We start from the raw sequence: 19645 nt of genomic DNA on the forward strand, positions 1-19645 counted from the left end.
TTTTCTGATTGGGGTTATTTTGTCTGGTCCACAGTAGATGTTTAATAACATGTTTGTTGAGTGGAAGAATAAATCACATAATGGTTTGAGTTGACAGTAGTTGGAATAGTCTCATTTATTATGTACTTAGGACTATAGATAAGAATATGAAAAGCAGGAAGAAAATTCTTTTTTTGAAAGCCTTCCCAAAAAGTTAACTGGAAAAAAGCTATACCTGTTCATTTAAAACTTCCATTGTGTCTTTATATATGTATATGGAAATTTAAAAAGGATACCCTGAAAGAATAGAAACATCCACTCTATATTTATTAATATAACATGTACTGTGCATCAGGTTTTCATGTAATACCCAATATTACAGTAATTTTGATTTGTGTTAGCTTTGCCTCAAGACTTCTTCCCCTTCTTTTCTATTTTCTTAAGGTTAATTTTAAATTAAAATTTTAATATAATTTTAATTTAAAAATTAAACTTAAGGAACTTAAGGTTAAATGCTCAGCTTTTATAAACAACAAATAGGCTAAGACACTACATATGTCACACACATTTAATTTATAACACGGATGTAAAAAATATGTAGGAAAAGAAATCCATTTGCTTGTAATTCCATGACTTTCTATTCCTTTTAAACATTTTTATGCATGACATTTTATGGGGTCTTGAAATTTACCATCTCAGTTTAGGTTTCTGCAATGATGATGTAGCCCATTCGATGACAGAGCCGCAAATTGTGATCCAAAGTGTTCACTCCAAGTGAATCTGTTTGTGACACTTGGATAAGGAACTTGGTTTCTTGGTTTCTTTCTCCAGGCACGAATACTGGAGTGGGTTGCCATTCCCCTCTCCAGGGGATCTTCCTGACCCAGGGATTGAACCCTGGTCTCCCGCATTGTGGGCAGATTCTTTACCGTCTGAACCACCGAGGAAGCCCCATTAAAAAGAGGTAATGGCTGCCCCCCCGAAAAAGAGAAAATCACGATTTTGCCAGATGGATAGTTTCCCTTGAGGAAAAGGAAGATAACACCTGAACTACATCAAGGAATTGTTAATCATTTCTTTGTAAAAAATATTTTACGTTGAGAGTGTTGAAATAGGAAATTTGTAGAGAAACCTCTCTTTTGTTTCCCTTCTATTGCCTCTTTTCTCATTCTCAAGTTGCCCTTCAGAAAAACAAAAATTAAAACATTTTCATGTTTCAAATATGGGAAATAGTTTTGCTCTGTTTTAAAACCAATTGGAAGGGGAATGATTTCTTTATTTATGTATTCCATCTATTATCTTTATTTTTTTAAAAGTATGTATATGTTTTGCTTAACCAGAAAGATAACATAAATGTCATATAGTGTTTTTAGGAATTTCTTCATGCATGAACACACATCCTTGAACTTTCCTCCAATCCAGTGGTTTTAGACGAGAGTCTAGCCCTGTGGTTCTCAGATTCCAAGAGGCATCAGAATCACTTTAAGTGCCTGTAAACACTGGTTGCTGGGCTCCACCCTCGGAGTCTCTGGTTCTTTAGGCCTAGCAAAGGGCCCACCAGTTTGCATTTCTGACAGGTTCCTCAGGAAAAAAGCTGATGCTGCCGGTCCTCACCTTTTGAGAACCAGTGATTAGGCTATTGGTTTTGTCAACCATGTTTCTTTCCTTACACACCTAATGGATAAAACATTAATTAAAATCTGAAATGCCCCAATCTAGTAGTGACAGGATTGGAGTGGGATGGGCAAGGTACTGTTGGAGAGGCAGGTGTTGGGATCTTCAGGAGGTGGGTGTAGTTGGAGGTAGCCCTTTAAAGGACTGAATGTTTCTTCTCCCTCTTTGACCCTCTTTTCCTCCTCCATGCCTATTAGAGAGTCCTGGTCTGTGAGTAAGAGTGCAGATGGGGTGGTAGTGTAGGTCCTCTCCCAGCAAACTTCCAGCCTCTGAGTCAGTGAGGAAGCAGTGGTGCTTTTCAAGGAATCGAGGAGACAAAGAAGAAGTGACATTGCAGGAGAATTAAGATGCTGAGGCCTTGAACAGAATTCTTTCTGGTGATAATTTTATTTTCCTTTTTTTAAAGAGTATTATTATATCTGTTGACCCATCAACAGATGTGAATATGAACCTGAGTCGTGTTTATGATTATAGAAGTGAAGTGAAGTTTCTCAGTTGTGTCTGACTCTTTGTGATCCCATGGACTGTAGCCTACCAGGCTCCTCTGTCCATGGAATTTTCCAGGCAAGAGTACTGGAGTGGGTTGCCATTTCCTTCTCCAGGGGATCTTCCTGACCCAGGGATTGAACCCAGGTCTCCCGCATTGCAGACAGATGCTTTACCGTCTGAGCCACCATGGAAACCCTATGATTTCATATATTCTTCTTCATATATTTCCTTCGTTAGGCCAAATTAGCTCTGACTTAAAGTTCTAAGGATGTTTGTTTATGTGTGTTATTTAATCCCTAAGAATCACTTGGAAGTAGATACTAGTGTCTCCACTGTCCAGATGAAGAAATTGAGGCTCAGAAGTTAAAACATTTTCTGTAATCACACAGTAAGTGTAGTCATGTTCCAACACTTACTAGGTTGTGTGAACTAGGGTGAGGTTCATAACATCTAAAACATGTAGTTTCCTCATCTGTAAAATATGATATTAGCACTTACCTTCTGAGGTTGATTTAGGGTTGTTAAATGAGTTACTGTGAAGAGTTGTGAACAGTCCATGACACATAGTAAGCACTCAGTAAATGTCATCTCTTGGTTGGCTAAATACTAAGGCTCTTTTAAGTTCAGGGGTCATCCAGGTAATCTTCCTCCTGTATATTATTATAGGTCACAAATATCTTTATCAGCTCACCTGGTCTATGTGCCACGAGATTTGAGAATCATGAATCTAAATGGGGGAGCTTGGCTTTTACAATGAGAAGGTGAAGGTGAAATCAGAATTTGGCTGCTTATACTCAAGAGGTTGATTTGTGTTACTGGCCACCTGTGCCTCCCTCTCTCTGTCTCTGTCTGTCTGTCTCTCTCTCTTTTAGCCACCAATTTTGTAAGAAATTATTTGTTACACTGTAGTGTATTTGCTCTAACTTATAATGAGACAGTATGCCAGTAAATTTGGAAAACTCAGCAGTGGCCACAGGACTGGAAAAGGTCAGTTTTCATTCCAATCCCAGAGAAAGGCAATGCCAAAGAATGCTCAAACTACCGTACAATTGCACTCATCTCATATGCTGGCAAAGTAATGCTCAAAATTCTCCAACCCAGGTTTCAACAGTATGTGAACTGTGAACTTTCAGAAGTTCAAGCTGGATTTAGAAAAGGCAGAGGAACCAGAGATCAAATTGCCAACATCCACTGGATCATCGAAAAAACAAGAGAGTTCCAGAAAAACATCTACTTCTGCTTTATTGACTATGCCAAAGCCTTTGACTGTGTGGATCACAACAAACTGGAAAATTTTTTCAAGAGGTGGGAATACCAGACCACCTGACCTGCCTCGTGAGAAATCTATATGCAGGTCAGGAAACAACAGAACTGGACATGGAACAACAGACTGGTTCCAAATAGGAAAAAGGAGTATGTCAAGGCTGTATATTGTCACCCTGCTTATTTAACTTATATGCAGAGCACATCATGAGAAATGCTGGGCTGGATGAAGCACAAGCTGAAATCAAGATTGCCAGGAGAAATATCAATAACCTCAGATATGCAGATGACACCACCCTTATGGAAAAGAAAGTGGAGAAGAACTAAAAAGCCTCTTGATGAAAGAGCAGAGTGAAAAAGTTGGCTTAAAGATCAACATTCAGAAAACTAAGATCATGGCATCCGGTCCCATCACTTCATGGAAAATAGATGGGGAAACAGTGGAAACAGTGGCTGACTTTATTTTTCTGGGCTCCAAAATCATTGCAGATAGTGACTGCAGCCATGAAATTAAGAGATGCTTGCTCCTTGGAAGAAAAGTTATGACCAGCCTAGACAGCATATTAAAAAGCCGAGACATTACTTTGCCAACAAAGGTCTGTCTAGTCAAGGCTATGGTTTTTCCAGTAGTCATGTATAGATGTGAGAGTTGGACTATAAAGAAAGCTGAGAGCCAAAGAATTGATGCTTTTGAACTGTGAACTGTGGTGTTGGAGAATACTCTTGAGAGTCCCTTGGACTGCAAGGAGATCCAACCAGTCCATCCTAAAGGAAATCAGTCCTGAATAGTCTTTGGAAGGACTGATGCTGAAACTGAAACTCCGATACTTTGGCCACCTGGAAGAACTGACTCATTTGAAAAGACCCTGATGCTGGGAAAGATTGAGGGTGGGAGGAGAAGGGGACAACAGAGGATGAGATGGTTGGATGTCATCACCGACTCAATGGATGTGAGGTTGAGTAAACTCCGGGAGTTGGTGATGGACAGGGAGGCCTGACGTGCTGCAGTCCATGGGGTCACAAAGAGTCGGACACGACTGAGCAACTGAACTGAACTGATAATGAGACTGTGATTAATCACTGCGTGATAGGTTGTACTTACTGGAAAAGTGTTCCTTTCTTGGAAATGCCTCACACATCTTTTAGATAAACTGTTATTTGCTTTAAAAAAAAAAAAGAGTCTTACCCACAATTTGGAGATCCAGAATGCTTTGAAACTGCAGGGTTTTTTGTTTTTTTTTTTTTGTCATGTATCATTAGTGGCAAAACCTTATGTGATTTGATCTCATTTGAAGGCACAGCCTAACTTTTGAACTAATGTGAAACTGTTGCTAGTGTATCTTTTCCCCACTTGATTGTGAAGATACTTATATTTTGCTGCAGAAATATTCCTTCTGGATTATGTGGGTGCTGCCACAAAGTCCAGTTGGGGTGTTATGAAATATATGTTGAATATACCTTTTAAAATCTGAAAACCTTAAAAAAAGTCTTTTTAAAATCTATAAGCTCCCAGATTCTGAATTGGCCCTTAGGGCTCAGGATAATGGATTATGGACCTAGGTGAATGTGCACTTAAAGAGCTTTTTTCCCTCTTAGACTGTCGACTCCTGGAGAGCTAGGCCTGTACCTAATTCATGTGTAGTCTGGGTTCTTGGCATGTAATAGGCATTCAGTAAATGTCTGGTGAGAGATGAACTGTGCCAGAAATACCAGTTAGGTAAAGAGAAACAGACTTGAGAGCAGCATCTTATTTGTTCCTGGAGCACAGACAAAACAGACTGCCTTCAGTTCATAAGAGGCTGAATTGTGTTACTTTAGGGGCACTTAAAAATGTTCAGTGTAGTGAGAAATTTGGTAGCAAAAATAAAAAATTCAGTGCTTGTATTGTGTCAAGCATCTCTTCTGTTCTTCTGTGATCTACTTGTCTCATACAACTCTAGATATTTGACTCACAAGGAAAGCCACATGGAATAGTTGTAATTGGAAAACTACTTGGGGTGGGTCAACAGATGTGTTTTTAAATTCCTTGGTGAGAATGATTATAAAAACTTCTGATTTTTATATGATTATATGAATGATTATAAAAACAAGTACCTTAACTAATTTCATTATGAACTTATGGGTTTGTTTTTTTTTTTTAAAGTAAAGTATAGGAGTTATGATTCAGGATTACAAAGAAAAGCAGAACATTAGAGGATTTAATTATAAAAATAGCAAACTTCAACTTTTCTGATAAACTCTAGTAAGTAAAAGTAGTTTATACTTAAATTCTTAAAGTACACTTTAAAATATTCTTTCATGCCTTAACATGAGCTACCAAGATCCATACGAAAATTATTAGTAGGTAAGAAATACTTGTCTTTGTCTCATATGGATTAAAATAGATGCTTGCTAACACAGCAGTATAATTGTATAGTCTACATAATGCTTTGCTTTAGTAAAAATTCTGTGGACATTTTAAGAAATGGAGAGAGGAGAATGTTTGAATTATGCAACTGTATTTTTTTCCATTTCATTTAATAAATTGGCTTGAGTACAATAGCCCCTTGGTATTTTTTGATATCTGTTACTGGTACAGCTGAACTTGTAAAAAGCCTATCAGTTGATAGGCTGCCTTCTGCTCAACTAACAGTGCTTTCACTATGTGATCAAGTTGTGTGAAATGTGTTAAATGAATCAAATATTCATGTTGAAAAAGAACTTAGTCAAGAAGTTATAGTAATTGAAAGAGCACTATGCTTATATCAAACTAATTTCTGTTAAATTATTAGTTTCAAATTGCTTTAGTAACTTCAGTACCATTTCAGAGACTGTGATAAACAACTCCAGTTGGATCTTGATTAAAAATCAGCGTTGGTGAAATTCCTTGACCATGCCCTTCTGATGGTTATTTGTAAAGAAAGGTAGAGATGGCTTCTATGTATCTCACACACTTCTGTAACTTCCCTTCCTCCCAGAAGGGAAATTTCTTAACAGTTGGTCGAAGATAGATCTGGAAAACATAAAATATTTAAGAAATGAATTGGGGATTGGGGGCAGGAGGGAAGACTCCACAGTGATGCAGAGAAGGAATAGTCAGTGAAGTACTCGGAAGATCTAGGAAGTGAGGAGTCTGGAAAGCTATTGGAGTAAAGCTTAAATAAGAAGGGAGTGTCGTTAGATTCAGCGGAGAGACCTAATGAAATGCCCTTGCATGCAGTCAAAGGAGAGTGGTTAAGACTGGCTTCCAGAGTCACACAAGCTTGGATTCATGTCCTAACTTTGCTTCTAATCTTAGGCAAATCGTTTAACCTAATCTCAGCTTCTTTTTGTCTTTATTTTTATTTCATTCCTTTACTTTTATTATTTCCCAGTGGACTTAAGGTGTGTTAAAAAGTAAACTGAGTCATACTGAAACATTGAAGATTATTTTGTTTGTTTTCCTTTTGAGCAAAAATCGATTTGGATTGGGTACTGCCAAACCAGAAGTGGTTAGGAGTGCTCGGCCACCCACCTATGGAGGCAGGGTTGAGACTTGTATAGAGAAGAGGAAGAAAGGGAGCAAGGGTGTTATTTGATTGGCTGTAGCTTACAAGGCTATGGTTTCTCCAGTAGTCATGTATGGATGTGAGAGTTGGACTGTAAAGAAAGCTGAGCGCCGAAGAATTGATGCTTTTGAACTGTGGTGTTGGAGAAGACTCTTGAGAGTCCCTTGGACTGCAAGGAGATCCAGCCAATCCATCCTAAAGGAGATCAGTCCTGAATATTCACTGGAAGGACTGATGCTGAAGCTGAAGCTCTACTTTGGCCACCTGATGCGAAGAGCTGACTCATTTGAAAAGACCCAGATGCTGGGAAAGATTGAGGGCAGGAGGAGAAGGGGACGGCAGAGGATGAGATGGTTGGATGGCATCACCAACTCAATGGACATGAGTTTGAGTAAGCTCCGGGAGTTGGTGATGGACAGGGAAGCCTGGCGTGCTGCAGTCCATGGGGTCAAAAAGAGTCGGACATGACTTAGCAACTGAACTGAGCTTACATGGTTGCCCTATTTGATACACTGGTTAGCTGTAATTGGTTGTCCTTAGGTTTTGATTTCTTAACTTTGAGGCATTTATAGGCTTAGGTTTGGGTTTGCTTACACAGGCTGCTTCCCTGGTGGCTCAGATGGTTAAGTGTCTGCCTGCAATGTGGGAGACTCAGCTTCGATCCCTGAATCGGGAAGATCCCCTCGAGAAGGAAATGGCAACCCACTCCAGTACTCTTGCCTGGAAAATTCCATGAAGGGAGGAGCCTGGTAGGCTACAGTTCACAGGGTCTCAAAGAGTTGGACACAACTGAGTGACTTCACTTTCTTTTTCTTCAGACAGGCTGCTAAGATATTAGAATCACCTCAGTCTAATGGCTTCCTTGTTTGACTGAATTTGTCCAAGAGTTGTATTAATTGTAAATATATTCTTGGATCCATGTATGATTCACTTTTATGTATTTATATTTGCTTGCTTATTGATAATATAGAAACACCTATAAAGCAAATACCCAACTCAGGAATTTGTAAAATAACAATTGCTTGCAACTACTTGTGTGTTTCTTCCTCCTGTTTTATCATTCTGTTGCTTCAAAAAGTTTTATTGGATATATATACACTCCTAAACAATGTATTATTTAGTTTTAGTTTCTTTTGCATTTTGTAAAAGGTATTACGCTGGTGTCTTCTGGAACTTGCTTTTTTCCTCTTAGCAGTATTTTTCAGATTTGTCTATGTTGTACATACCTATAGCTCATTCATTTTTACTGCAATGTAATAATTCATTGTAAAAACAGTATAATTATCCATTTCCCTATTGGCAGGTAATTTATTGCTATTACAGGTAATGCTGTATAAATCCAGCTCTTGAGCACATGAGTATATGTACTTAAGTTTCTTCATCTACCCAGAAGTGGAATTAAATTATCAGGTTGAAAGGTACACATATCATCACCCATGTTAGATATTGCCAGATTGCTTCCCAAAGAACTGTTTCATCAGAATATGTTATCATTTTCCCACAGCTTTGCCACCTCCTGGATGAAGGGGGAAAAAAATATTCTGTTAATCTGAGAAGTTGTTTATTTTCATTTCCCTGTTAACTTGAGGTTGAGTATCTTCTAATTTGTATATTGGCTTCTACTGGTTTTCCTGCTGTGATCTGCTATTTGTATCTTTGCACATTTTTCTTTTGGGTCATCAGTCTTTTTTTTTTTTACTAGCTTGGAGGAACTGCGTTTAAATTCTGGGTGCTGTGGATGTAAAACAGATTGACTACCAGATATTTCCCTAAGAGATGAGTTTTTTGGATTTATTGTAGAGAATTGTAGTTCAGGGTCTGTAACCTTGGCAAATCATGTGCCAGTCTCACCGGGCAAGGAAAGGAGAACCCTCTTATAGAGTTGAAAAGGAAGTTGAGTAGGCTGTAGTAAACAGAGCCCATGGCTTTCCATTGGCTGTGTCCTTGCTGGGAAAGAATACTTCGTCTTTCCTTGGGGGTTCTGTGATGTCACAGGGTGCGAGAGCTCCCTCTTACTGTCTCCCAACTCTAATTAAATTTGTTTGTTAATTCTTTATGATGCTAATCCTTTAGTTAAATTTTAGCTTGCAACTGTCCTTTCTCACTCAATCTATGTCTTTGTTTTTTATTTTTTTTCTTTCTCTTTGATGTAGAGGATAAGTTCTCATCATGCACACACTGTACTTACACAACCGAAGAGGCTAGCTCTTATAGCTGACCTTTCCTCCTCTCCTCTGTGCTTTTGTGTATAAAGATAATTGTTAAAAGCACACAACTCTGTGAGTGTGTGTGTGTATGCATCAGACTGTTAGACTGTTTAATAAGCCTGGAGGGTGATTCTACTTGCATTTGTTGGGAACTTTTTTAAGTGGCGTGTTTGATGCCTCTTTGTCTTCAGTTTTGGGGCTAGTTGCCAGGTCTGGGTCCTTAGGAGAAGCTTTACTCAATTTTCTGTTATACATATAACCAGTGGAGATGGTATACTTTAATTTCAGCGTATAATCACTTCTTTTTTTGGTCAGTAACTCAGGGAGGGTCTTATGAGAGAATGTTTTTGGTTTACTCCCTTCTCAGGTTGGGATCTTGATTATTTTAAATACTTTAGATTTAAATTATTTTAAATACTTCAGGTAAGGCTTTTCCATATCTATTTGTTGTTGTTATTCAGTCATTCAGTCTGTCCAACTCTTCAAAACCCCATGGACTGCAGTACCCAAGGCTTCCCTGTCCTTCACCATATCCCGGAGTTTGCTCAAACTTATGTCCATGGAGTCAGTGATACCATCCAACCATCTCATCCTCTGTTGTCTCCTTCCTGCCTTCAGTCTTTCCCAGCATCAGGGTCTTTTCTAATGAGTCGGCTCTTTGCATCAGGTGGCCAAAGTATTGGAGCTTCAGCTTCAACAGTCCTTCCAATGAATATTCAGGACTGATTTCCTTTAGGATGGATTGGTTGGATCTCCTTGCAGTCCAAGGGACTCAAGATTCTTCTCCAACACCACAGTTCAAAAGCATCAATTCTTCAGCGCTCAGCTGCCTTAATGGTCCAACTTCACATCCATACATGATTAATGGAAAAACTTTCCACTAGTTTTGACTAGATGGACCTTTTTCGGCAAAGGAATGTCTCTGTTTTTTTAATATGCTATCTAGGTTGGTCATAGCTTTTCTTCCAAGGAGCAAGCATCTTTAAATTTCATGGCTGCAGTCACCATCTGCCATGATTTTGGAGTCCAAGAAAATAAGGTCTGTCTCTGTTTCCATTGTTTCCCCATTTATTTGCTATAAAGTGATGGGACTGGATGCCATGATCTGTGTTTTTGAATGTTGAGTTTCAAGCTAACTGTTTCACCCTCCTCTTTCACCTTCATCGTGAGGTTATTTAGATCCTCTTCACTTTCTGCCATAAGGGTGGTGTCATCTGCATATCTGAGGTCTTTTACATTTCTCCTGCAGTCTTGATTCCAGCTTGTGTTTCATCCAGCCCAGCATTTCGCATGATGTACTCTGCATATAAGTTAAATGAGCAGGGTGACAATATACAGCCTTGACGTCCTCCTTTCCCAATTTGGAAAAGTCTGTTGTTCCATGTCCAGTTCTAACTGTTGTTTCCTGACCTGCATATAGATTTCTCAGGAGGCAAGTCAGGCGGTCTGGTGTTCCCATCTCTTGAAGAATTTTCCACAGTTTGTTGTGATCCACAGTCAAAGTCTTTAGCATAGTCAGTGAAGCAGAAGCAGATGTTTTTCTGGAATTCTCTGCTCTTAGTCTGCCTGGCTACACCCAGTGAAGACTTTTTCACTAGTGGGTGGCTATCTGACTGGTTTTCCATCTTCTGTCATTATTTTCCATATTTTCCTTTTCCCCACATGGGATTCACAATGCTTTATAAAATGTTTTGCCACTTCCCTTATTTCTGTACTTTATTAATAATTGTGGGTGCAAAGGACTGCAGGAGGGCAAGTAGTCTAATGACTTTGTTTTCTACCAATCAAAATAAATGCCTGTAGAGACTTTGCTTCTCTGATTTTGAGCATGCTATTAGGTGTATAGTTTGAGGGAGCTACTTAATAAACTATACCTCATGCAACAATATTGTCCTCAAGAATTCACAATTTTTGTAGCCATATATCCACAGAGCCATTTCCAGTAACCAGATTGGCCACTTCTTGAGATCCTCCTCCTTCAAAGCATAATTTATTAGGATTTACCATATGCAGATGACACCACCCTTATGGCAGAAAGTGAAGAAGAACTAGAGAGCCTCTCAATGAACATGAAAGAGGAGAGTGAAAAAGTTGACTTAAAGCTCAACATGCAGAAAACTAAGATCATGGCATCCGGTTCCATCACTTCATGGCAGATAGATGGGGAAACAGTGACTGACTTTGTTTTTCTCGACTCCAAAATCACTGCAGATGGTGATTGCAGCCATGAAATTAAAAGACGCTTAATCCTTGGAAGGAAAGTTATGACCAACCTAGATAGCATATTAAAAAACAGAGACATTACTTTGCCAACAAAGATCCATCTAGTCAAGGCTATGGTTTTTCCAGTGGTCATGTATGGATGTGAGAGTTGGACTATAAAGAAAGCTGAGCACAGAAGAATTCATGCTTTTGAACTGTGGTGTTGGAGAAGACTCTTGAGAGTCCCTTGGACTGCAAGGAGATCCAACCAGTCCATCCTAAAGGAGATCAGTCCTGGGTGTTCACTGAAAGGACTGATGTTGAAGCTGAGACTCCATTACTTTGGCCACCTGATGCAAAGAGCTGACTCATTTGAAAAGACCCTGATGCTGGGAAAGATTGAGGGCAGGAGGAGAAGGGGACGGCAGAGGATGAGATGGTTGGATGGCATCACTGACTCGATGGACATGGGCTTGGGTAAACTCCGGGAGTTGGGAATGGACATGGAGGCCTGGAGTACTGCAGTTCATGGGGTCGCAACGAGTCGGACACGACTGAGCGACTGAACTGAACTGACCATACTAGGTTTCATCAGGGGGTATCCTTTTGCCTCTTTTTACTCTAATCATCTCCTGGTCTTGTCTGGAAGTAGTTTATAATCCACTAGTCTATTCTGCTTGTAGGTTTTTTGTGGGAGAAGGTATATTCTCAGGAATACAGCAGTTGTCAGGTGAGAAGAAAACATCCACAGAAAGTCTGTTTAATCAAGTTATTCTCCCTCTTCAGTGACAGAACTAATTTAAATGGATCAGGTTGGGGCTCTCCGAGAAACAGAATCAGGCACAACTTTCTTCACAGAAGAGAATCCACTTTGATCTAAGCCATTCTGTGCTCTAAACCTGGCAACAGTGCTTGCGCCTGAACAGGTCCCAGTAATTGATGATCTGGGGGAACAAATGGCGAAGGAAAATGGCAACCCATTCCGGTATTTTTGCCTGGAGCGTTCCATGGACAGAGAAGCCTGGAGGACTGTGTAGTCCATGGGGTCACAAGAGTCAGACACTTAGTGACTAAACCAAGGGAAGGAAAGAATGTCAGGCAGGAGAAGTAGCGATAGCAAGATAATATATCAGTTGTAAGGACTCCCAGTTTTGTTTCTGTGGTGAAGATTAGCCCGAAGGGCTCGAGATCAACTGGAACCTGAGGGATGATGATGTTGACCTTTTCTGAACCTTGTGACTTTAGTCAACTAAAGTTTAGTCTCTGTAGACCATCCAGGCCCCTTCATGAATCTGCATGAACCCTTAGCTTAAAACTGCCTTAGTTTTGCTGCTGGGGAGATAACTGCTTCGGGGAAGATCCCCTGCGCTCTCCTTACCTGCTCTAAGTAGTAAATCCATCCTTCCAGTTTTTAAGGTGGTTGTGTCTTTTGGCGCAACACCTACCAGGAGTTGAACCCGGTTTTCAGGTAACACTTATAAGTTTTCATTAAAGAGCGAAAAGTTAGTTCTTGTTTCTAGCAACAGGCTTGAAAGGCAAGGAAGGCTGCTGTGATATTTTTCAGACATGAAAAGTTTGTGGTTGTCCTTTAGCAGAAGAAAAATAATTTTCACTCTGCCCTTCTGAGCTCTTGGCTGAGAGGGCCTGTGTGTAATAAAAGATGAACAGGAGGAAACCATAGAAGTCTAATGTGAGATACCCAGGAAAAAATGAGTAACTCCCTGAGGTACCCAAGCCACCAGCTTAAATACCATCTTCAGCCAAAGACAGAAGGAAGTTTGGGAGGTTAGGGGTGGAAACCAGTCTTGAGAGGTTCCTAGGTAAAGCAAGGGTAAGGTTTGATGTACAGATTTAAGACCTTGTCTTCTCCAGTGGTAAGACTTTTGTCATTTGGAGTCATCCTTCACTTATGGCACCAAGAAGTACCCTTAAAACTGGAGATTCCCTTCATAGATGTTGCTTTCCATTTCAAAGGGGGTAACTTCGCCTCTTGTTTTAATCCTCTTGCCCAAGAGGCATATTATGGGGTGGCATATTTTGCTACCCTTCACGGGGCACACGTATCACAAGGGTTCTGATTTTGCTGTTTGGAAATTTTCTCAGAAAGTCCATTGCCTTATAATTCCCCCCTTATTTTTCTGTTATGCCTTAAACTTATGCTTAAACTTAGCTGAAGTTTAAGTTTTCTATTAAGTAGAATATGAAGTTTTCTATTATGCTTAAACTTAGCTGAAGTCATTGGGCATGAGACTTGAGAATTCAGAATTCCGTATGAGGCCATAGAGTCAGATAAAGACAAGTCTGTTTGAAAGTTCCTTAAATATAGATAAAGGTCTGTAAGTGGTGGTAAAACATAGAATCAGGGAGTTTTTTCTTTTTTTTCTTAAAGGGAGAGACTTGAGTGTGTCTAATGAAAAGGATGCAGTTGAAAGTGAAATGCTCCCCACAGGTTGTTTGTTGAATGAAATGAAGATGTGTAACTTTACAGTAGACACACTAGCTTTCAATACCTGAATACACTGCTAAATCTTAGCTTCACTAATAGTGACATAAACATTAAGTTAATTCCAATGTTTTGTAATATGATGTCTAGTCTCACCTAAGAGTATTCTTGCCAAATACATTGAGCTTGAATATCATCTAGCCTGTAGATCTAACTTCCTTCCAATTCATAGATATTACAGAGGATAGAGAAGCGATACCATGAAGAAGTAAACAGAATGTGAGATGTTCTACAGGGTAGGTCTCTCCAATAACTCTATTTTCATAGAGAAAAAAGAAAGCAGGAGATGGGTTCTTCTAGATGGAGAGGTTTAAGAGATATTACTAAATGTATTGTAGAGTCCTTAGTTGGATCTTGATTTGAACAACTCTGATATCAAAGACATTGGGTGATAATGGGGGAAATTTGAAAATGAACTGGGTATTAGCTACTAGATAGTTGTGAATATGGAAGGTTTGTTAATGGTATTGGGGTTTATTAGGAAAATGTCTTGATATTTTTGGAAATGTGTACTGAAATATTTTAAAGTAGCTTGATGTCTGTTTTTTTAAAAATTTAAGGAAGTATAAAAATTTATTTATATTTGATTTATAATGTGTTACTTTCTGCTGTATAGCACAGTGATTCAGTTATACACAAATGTATATGTTGTTTTCATATTCTTTCCCATTATAGTTTATCACAGGGTATTGAATATAGTTCCCTATGCTATATAGTAGGACCTTGTTTATCCATATATAGTTTGTGTCTGCTAATCCCTAACTCCCAATCCATCCTACCCGCCCCTCTCCCGTTTGTCAGCCACAAGTCTGTTCTCCTTGTCTGAAAGTCTGTTTTTGCTTTGTATTAATAGATAAGTTCATTTGTGTCATATTTTAGATTCCATATGTAAGTGATATCTTATGGTATTTGTCTTTCTCTGTCTGACTTATTTCACTTAGTATGACCATCTCTGGGTCCATCCATGTTGCTGCAAATGGCATTACTTTATTCTTTTTTTGGCTGAGTAATATTCCATTATATATATGCAGCATATTTTCCTTATCCATTGATGTCTGTGTTTGACTTTAAAATGCTTCAGCAAAAGGAACAAAAGTTGGAACAAATACAGTAACAATATTAACAATTTGTAAACCTTCATGGTGGACATTATGGATGTCTATTATACAAATTTCTCTACCTCTTTCTGTGTTTGAATTTTTTCTAAATAAAAAGACAAAAGCAATTGAGAAAAGTAAGAGGTTCATGAACTAGGTGAAAAGGGATAATCAGAAGTGTAAGGTTACTAAAAAGATAGGGATAGATAGGATTTAAATCTCAGTGGAAAGAATTGACCCAGATGACAGAAAACTCAGCTCCTCTATCATGAGGAGGACCTTTTATTATGGAAGCTCCTTCTCTTAAGGAAGGAAACTCCTTCTTCTGTTAAGCTTCTATTAAAGAAGCTCCTTCTTTCCTTCTGTTATGAGAATCATTGATACTGAGCAGACGCGATGGGTAAAAAGCTGCATAGAGTAGCCAGCTAAATAGCTAGCTTGCTTATATGAACTTGTAGTAGAACTACGGGATGTGCCCTCCCCCATTTGACTTTACAGTCAGTGTTTGGTAGTTTGAGCGCTGGCTGAAAGAAAGTAGGGTGTTGGGTTTGTCGAAGGTGTGATTTTTGTCTGTTGAATGTGACCTAGTAGAAGGGCAGGGGAAACTAGGGTGCTGGCAGAGTTGTCCATGAAGTGCTGGACCTGGAATCTAGCCTGAGTGAGAAGGAAAGTGCAACTTGAAACTCGAAGATGAGAAAGTTCATAGTGATTGCAGTCAGCCATGCTCTGTCATGTACTTTAAAGCTGCTGAGAGACTAGATCTTAAATATTCTCTCCATAAAATAGAAATGGTAATTATGTGATGTGAGAAAGATGTGAATGCTTTGGTGGTGATCATGTTGCAAATATAACAATATCAAATCAGCACGTTGTGCATCTTAGATGTACACAAGGGGTAAAGGGGTCCAGTTGGATGCATATGTGCTATCAGTGAAGGTTGTTTTGAGAAGGAACATTTGAATCGAGATAAAGGTGCAAGGAATGAGAATATCAGGGGCAAGAGGCTTCCAGGCAGAGGTAAGAGCAAGTGCCGAGACTGAAGCTGGAGCCTGCTTAGTGTGTTCACTAAGAAAGCTTTCTAATATTAAGAAGGCTTTTGAGTGTCTGGACCAGGGGTGGGGGAGAGGGAGCAGAGATATGATGTTAGAGGGATGTATAACAGATTGTGTAAGACTCTGCATTGATGATGTTGTTTAGTTGCTAAGTTGTGTCCAACTCTTTGTGACCCCATGGACTGTCTCCCACCGGGCTGTTCTGTCCATTGGATTTCCCAAGCAAGGACACTGGAGCAGGTTGCCATTTCCTTCTCCAGGGAATCTTTCTGACCCAGGGATTGAGCTTGCATCCCCTGCGTTGCAGGCAGATTCTCTACTGCTGAGCCAGCAGGGACGCATACAGCTTTGTAGGTCAAGGTAAACAGACTGTGCGCTGAGTGGAGTGAAAAGCTATTGTAGCATTTCAAGCAGAAGAGTGACTTGTATTTTCAAAGGATCACTGGTTGCTATGTTTAGAATAGATTGGAGAGTGGGTGAGGGCGATAGGAAGGAGACCCGGGGAATGATAGTGGTGACTTCCACCAAGGTAGTCAGAGTAGGGGTGATCAGAGTTGGTCACATCCTGGATGTCTTTTGAAGGAATGCCTGACCTGATTTGCTGGTGGATTAGAGGTAGGATAGAAAAGAAACAGAACAGAGAAGTTAAAGATGACTCCCAGGTTTTTGGCTTAAACAATTGAAAGGACAGAATTGCCATTTACAGAAATGAGAAAGACTTCAGGATGGTGTGGGGTTTGCTTTTGAAGTAAGTTGAGGTGCCTTTTAGGCATCTAGGTCTGAATGTCTCTTGGTACCTTTGGAACTGTTGTAAAGTATTTCTCACTGTAGTACTGTCTATAATTTTGTCTTGAATACTACCACTCAAGGTGTCTCTTCCATCCTCTCATCCCATTCCTCCGTAAAATCCTTTAGTAAATAATCTAGATCTGTATTTACTAAGCCATTTTAAGTTCCAGTAATAATGTTTGCATTTGAGATTCAGAAGGACCAATTATATGTCAGTATTTAAAAAGTAGATTAATAGGTAAATGGAGAAGTGAATCAGTCTTTCTCTTTCTCTTGTGTACAGGGCTTTTCATTTGTTAGTTTCTGCCTTGAGGAAATTCAAGGATGAGCGAGCTGGAACAGCTGAGGCAGGAAGCCGAGCAGCTTCGGAATCAGATCCAGGTAAGAGCAAACTTCTTCATTTTGAAATTTTATTAACACTTTCATGAACTACTAGTGATGAACAAAATTTGAATAATAGTTTACATATACTAAATAATTTTTGAAATGAGAAGTGGTCAGTTTGTTTTTATCATGCCTCTAAAGAACACTCCAAAACTCCAAAAGTCGTTTCTAACAAATACCTATGTGAACCAGTGACCTCTCTGTCCCTAAGAAGTTAATATTGTGCATGTAATCCCTGCTGACATCATCCTCTTCTACTCACACGCCTGGAATCGCAGAATTGATGCTTTTGAACTGTGGTGTTGGAGAAGACTCTTGAGAGTCCCTTGGACTGCAAGGAGATCAAACCAGTCCATCCTGAAGGAAATCAGTCCTGAATATTCATTGGAAGGACTGATGGTGAAGCTGAAACTCCAGTATTTTGGCCACCTGATGCGAAGAGCTAACTCATTAGAAAAGACCCTGATGCTGGGAAAGACTGAAGGCAGAAGGAGAAGGGGATGACAGAAGATGAGATGGTTGGATGGCATCATCAGCTCAATGGACATGAGCTTGAGCAAGCTCCAGGACGTGGTAAGGGACAGGGAAGCCTGGCGTGCTGCAGTCCATGGGGTCTCAAGAAGTCAGGCAGACTGAACAACAGCAATACAATGAGGAAGATATTATATTGTAATATACTAGAAAATTAATCTCTAAAACGTTAGATTGCAGAAAAACATTAAAAATAATTAGTGGCATAATGCTGCTTCTAAGTCGCTTTAGTTGTGCCCAACTCTTTGTGACCCCATGGGCTGTACCCCTTCAGTCTCCTCTGTCCATGGGATTCTCCAGGCAAGAACACTGGAGTGGGTTGCCGTTTCCTTCTCCAGAGGATCTTTCCAACCTAGGGATCAAACCTGTGTCTCTTTTGTCTCCTGCATTGTCTGGTGAGTTCTTTACCATTTGCGCCACTTGGGAAGTCCAGTGGCATAATAAAGACATGTCTGTCTTCTTTACTCTTGGAAATCAACTCAAAACAGTAAAGAGCATGAGGAACAAATACAAATTCATCTTTAACAAAATTTAAAAACACTTAAAACTTCAGACCCTAATAGAATGGGGGAAAGTGATCAAATATCAGGGTGTGGACAGGCTCTAAAAGGAGAATTCTGAGGCTGTAAATCTTATACTCCCACAGGGACAACATCATTCCTTTCTTTTGGAACAATGGAAACATGCTTCTCTGGACTGAGGAATAGCAAGGAAGGCAGAGATAAGAATGAAAGGGTATAGATATGCCATCTTTTAGGAAGACCCTTGGTGAGCAGGGTAGAGGAGAGACTAAATTGTGTGTACTGTGGTGCTACCTACTTCTTTTCACAGGGAAAAGTAAGGGTTAAACAACTTATAAATGAAGAACCTCATTATGAAGCAGGGAGAATCCAAGGTATTAGTAACTTGGAACACTGCTGCGATCCTCCAATATGAGAAATATGAATCTTTTGCAGCAGTAATTTCAGAATTACTTATCTAATTTAAAAGTGAAGTTTTTTTTTTTTTAAAAGAACAATTATAGGATCTATGCAGAGGTATTACAGGAAGGAGAGGAAGGGAGTAGGAAAAACAAGGGATGGGTAAAGAACAGTCAGCAGAAAAATGTTGATATGAGTGGATTAAAACTATAACCAGTCTTCAGTTCAGTTCACTTGATCAGTAGTATCCGACTCTTTGCGACCCTGTGGAGCAGCACGCCAGGCCTCCCTGTCTATCACCAACTCCCGGAGTTTACCCAAGCTCATGTCCATTGAGTTGGTGATGCCATCCGACCATCTCATCCTCTGTTGTCCCCTTTTCCTCCCGCCTTCAATCTTTCCCAGCATCAGGGTCTTTTTCAATGAGTCAGTTCTTTGCATCAGGTGGCAAAAGTATTGGAGTTTCAGCTTCAACATCAGTCCTTCCAGTGAGCACTCAGGACTAATCTCCTTTAAGATGGACTGGTTGGATCTCCTTGCAGTCCAAGAAGACAAGAGTCTTCTTCAACACCACAGTTCAAAAGCATCAATTCTTCTGCGCTCAGCTTTCTTTATAGTCCAGCTCTCACATCCATACATGACTACTGGAAAAACCATAGCCTGACGAGATGGACCTTTGTTGGCACAGTAATATTTCTGCTTTTTAATATGCTGTCTAGATTGGTCATAACTTTCCTTCCAAGGAGCGGGCAGTCTTATTCCCAGGAATTCAGGAAGTTAATGATTTAGATGTGAATGAGAACTCTGAGTGGATACCTTAGGTGTCTAAACAAAGCTGTCAAAGGGGGATTTACTTTGCCTGGGATGATCAGAGAAGGCTTCATAGGCTAATCTCTTAGTTAGATGTTGCTGCCACCACCAGAATGGATTCTCCAGCATCTCTTTATCTCACTTGTTCCAGATCCTGAGCAGGAATGACTGATTGGCCAAGCACATTGGTCATGTGGCTGTCTCATTTTAAAACATTC

General features: G+C 39.7%; 1 protein-coding gene across 3 annotated transcripts in view; it reads left to right on the plus strand.

Annotated features, from left to right (window-relative positions):
* Positions 1-19645, plus strand: part of GNB4 (G protein subunit beta 4) — a 68557-nt gene that overhangs the window by 16074 nt on the left and 32838 nt on the right. For 2 of the 3 annotated variants that reach the window (XM_020879170.2, XM_020879171.2), the window contains exon 2: positions 17066-17163. In XM_020879170.2, coding sequence (XP_020734829.1) covers positions 17107-17163 — 57 coding nt within the window. In that variant the 5' untranslated portion in view covers positions 17066-17106. Of the gene's footprint in view, positions 1-828; positions 944-17065; positions 17164-19645 lie in introns of those variants that run through there. The other variant, XM_070466370.1, reaches the window with a different exon arrangement.

Source organism: Odocoileus virginianus, chromosome 4 (assembly GCF_023699985.2).
Source record: "Odocoileus virginianus isolate 20LAN1187 ecotype Illinois chromosome 4, Ovbor_1.2, whole genome shotgun sequence".
NCBI classification, from domain to species: Eukaryota; Metazoa; Chordata; class Mammalia; order Artiodactyla; family Cervidae; genus Odocoileus; species Odocoileus virginianus.